Source organism: Cryptomeria japonica, chromosome 5 (genome assembly GCF_030272615.1).
Source record: "Cryptomeria japonica chromosome 5, Sugi_1.0, whole genome shotgun sequence".
In the NCBI taxonomy this organism is placed as follows: domain Eukaryota; kingdom Viridiplantae; phylum Streptophyta; class Pinopsida; order Cupressales; family Cupressaceae; genus Cryptomeria; species Cryptomeria japonica.
Genome location: NC_081409.1, coordinates 898,348,535 through 898,351,897, shown reverse-complemented (window position 1 = coordinate 898,351,897; position 3,363 = coordinate 898,348,535). Strand labels below are relative to the sequence as shown.

General features: G+C 36.0%; 1 protein-coding gene across 1 annotated transcript; it reads right to left on the bottom strand.

Moving 5' to 3' along the window:
* Nucleotides 1-600: 600 nt before the first annotated feature.
* On the bottom strand, nt 601-1,734 carry LOC131876288 (uncharacterized). The gene is made up of 2 exons (XM_059221196.1): nt 1,455-1,734; nt 601-1,343 (listed from the first exon to the last, which is right to left on the bottom strand). The coding sequence occupies exons 1-2, from the start codon at nt 1,732-1,734 to the stop codon at nt 601-603; spliced, it is 1,023 nt and encodes a 340-aa protein (XP_059077179.1).
* Nucleotides 1,735-3,363: the final 1,629 nt, after the last annotated feature.

The window sequence follows — 3,363 nt, the reverse complement described above, 5'->3', positions numbered from 1 at the left end:
AATTCTTCTTCCCAGTTTTCCAGATGCTTTCCTATTGCTCTCCACATTGATAGCAATTTTGAATGTATCTCTCAAGCTATGTGAATTTTTATCCCTCAGGATATAAGCCATTTTGGAATCAAATGCATTGTAATAAGTGTTCAGGCACATGTTATCATCTAACCTCATTACCTGATACAACCTATGCATGGCTTTCTAAAACCTAGCATCGAAACCAGTGACCATTTCATTATCAGATTTTCTGATATTATTAAATTTATTAAGCATGAAACCCACATTTATTTTGTCACCATAGTACTCTTGAAAGCAATTTTTAAAATCCTCCCAAGACCCAATGCTACTAATAGGGAGACCTCTATACCAATCTCCCGCAACATCTATTAGGGACTGGACAAATAGTTTCATTATGACATCTTCATCTACTATCTCATAATCATTTATCAGGTCACCAAAAGATTTTAAATGTTCCTCTACACTTATTGCATTATTTCCAGCAAACTTAGGGAGTCTGTCTCTTAACTCAGTTGGAACATGGTTAGGATATCCAGGGATTCCATTAAAAAATAACTGCCTGTACTGCTCTAAGTTGATGGGTCTTCTCTAGAATGGGTTAACGACATTATTATTACCCATGTTCATTTTTATATTGGGGGCTTGAGGTTGAGAGATCTGGTTATTGTGATTAATAATAGGGGCTTGACTAACTGTTTCTATATTAATAGGCAATGTTGGTTGGATTTTAACAGGAGGGAGGGAAACTTGCTGAGGTATAGGTTTATTCAGACCTTCTAATGGAAACATAATGGGTGGAGCTTTTAGATAGCCAATTTTTCTTGTAACCTCTTGGTTAGCAGCCTCTAACTCAGCTTTCTCCAATTCCATTTGTAAGTCTTCTTTTTCTTTCCTCATTCTTTCCATCTCCCTTTCATGTGCTAATAATTTATGAGAGATTTCCACTATAGTTTTAGATCCTGACTCATCTTCCATGCATTTATGCTTCCCTTTATCAACCTCATTTCTGATAGGCTGTGGGTCACTAAAAACCTCCCTATTTGGTTGGGTTACTGAATTACATGCTGGTTTGGCCTTAGGGACTAGAATTTCCCTGATCACGAGACCTTCATCCTCACTCTTTGCCTTTTCTTGAGCAAGGACCTCAAGATCTGCAATCTGTCTCAAAAGCCTGTCTCTTTCCATCAATTTGGCTTTAACTTCTCTCTCTTTATTGGCTTCTTTTTGGGTTCTCAAAGAGATAAGATGATGGACTTTTGTATTTAGGTCCTCTATCTCTTGGGATATCTTATCTTCATTGGGGAAAACTTCTTTTGAGTTTGATATATTGACTTGATCAATATCAATCAAGCTAATGTTTCCATCAATTGTCCTAGGTATAGAACTCCTGACTATATTTGAACTAGTTTTGTCTCTTCCAGAGGCACTAGTATGAGATATACCTTGATTTAAAACATTAATATCTTCTACATTTCCAAACAAACCAGAATGGAAACCAAAAACATCATGTTCAGATTCTCTTGAAGAAGAATTTGATCTAGCATAGACATGTCTTTTAGATATCTTACCCATATTATTGTTTTTCTGGACCCAAGCAGCATTCGACGACTCATGCAACACTGACCTTTTATGACCCCTTCTTGACTGTTCAGGTAATCCTTCCTGCAATGTTTCACGAGGATGTTTTTTCATGAAAGATCGAGTATGCTTTCCTCCTTGCATTGCAGTTGTTTTCTTTTCAGAATTTCCTTATTCCTAAAAGGACTGGTTTAAACAAACAGAGTCGCCACCCACAAATCTATGGGAAATATGAAAACAAGCTGGATTTCATAGTATGACTCTCCCCAGCAAAGTCGCCACTTTTGTTGTTCTCAAATTCTGATTCCCTCTAACATCCCTGGTAATAAAATAATAAACTCTGTTTGCAGAAGAGAAATCAAAGAGAAGGAAAACTTTAGAGCAACATATGACAAGGTTTTAAGACCTTCTACACTTCAAACTTATAAAAAGTTCAGGCAGGTATACCCTAGGTGAATTCTTTCACACTTTTAAACAAAACCCACAACAACCATTGTCCAAAAAACCAGTGGATTTCATCGCCTTAGAATTGACTGAAACAGAGAAATAAAACTTAAATTCATGTTCAGTATTGACCTACAAGATATGCAGAAGAAAACGACAACATATATTAGTGCCTTATCCAGACCACAAAGTCATCTAAGTTTCTACAATACTCCCACAATCAAATATCCCCACACATCCCATCACCTCGGCTTCTATAAAACCCCACATATGCCTAACATACATAAGAATTAACCCTTAGCAAAACTAGATTGCATTTATCAAATTCAAAGTCTTCAACAAAGAATTTACTGATAGAAGTGCTTCATGCATATTTAATTTCCCTCCTGAAGAGAAAAGCTAAGAAACTCCCCTATTTAAGATTGCCTTACAACCCATATTCAAATGAATAACCCTAGATTATTCAAATCAAAAAATAGTAAATATTTGCAAACATATTTGAAGACAACTCAAATTCTAGGATCAAAGTTGATGGTCTGTATATTGATATTATCTCAGAAAATATTACAAAAACATTTGGATGTTCTTCATGATACTTGGAAAAGAGCTTAGATTAATTTTTGCAACATTTCTTTACAATTCCTTGCGATTCTCTTACATTGGTCCTGGTATCCATTTATATAATCATGGATGCAAACAAGCTTCGGACCATTCTTTCAAAAAGTTTGTTACAAAATACTACACTCAAGAAGTAGTTACATGTCCTTTTCTGCTTCAATGGCTTCTTCATTTGGTGGCTCCTCCGCAATGTCCTCTAACCATTCAGGAGCACCTTCTAACTGTTCTGGAACATGTTTTAACTGTTCTGGAGCATCTTCTTCTTGAACCTCCACATTGGCCACCGCATACTTTTGGGACCATCCTTGGAAAACATCATCATTATGCCATGAGTGGCCAATAATTTCTTTATTCAACTTTAACAACTTTTTCTAGGTGTTCCTCACTTTCCTTACCTCTGAATCCAAAAACCCATTATGAGATTTGATCTTCTCTATTTCCTCAATTGTTTTAACAAACAAAGAGGTGTCATCTTTATTGATTATCTCATTTACCCTTAAGGATAAATTATCCCCTAACTCATCTAGCCATGCCTATTTATCCTTTAACTGATTCTGGTTGACAAAACCTCCAGGGAACAATGCAAATTTATGCTCGGTATATTCTTTCTGATGCAAATTAGCTTTTCTTTCCACATTAGCTCTTCCTACAGCCAACTTTGTCAATCCTTTTGCCAAATTACATGTAGACTTGATAGTGACATCAGCCCCT

What these genes read in the sequence shown, in the direction of transcription:
- LOC131876288 (XM_059221196.1), bottom strand. Translation starts at nt 1,734, where the DNA reads ATGCAAGGAGGAAAGCATACTCGATCTTTCATGAAAAAACATCCTCGT. An exon ending in TATTAATGTTTTAAATCAAG is followed by an intron (nt 1,344 to 1,454) that starts GTATATCTCATA and finishes ATATTGATCAAG; the next exon opens with TCAATATATCAAACTCAAAA.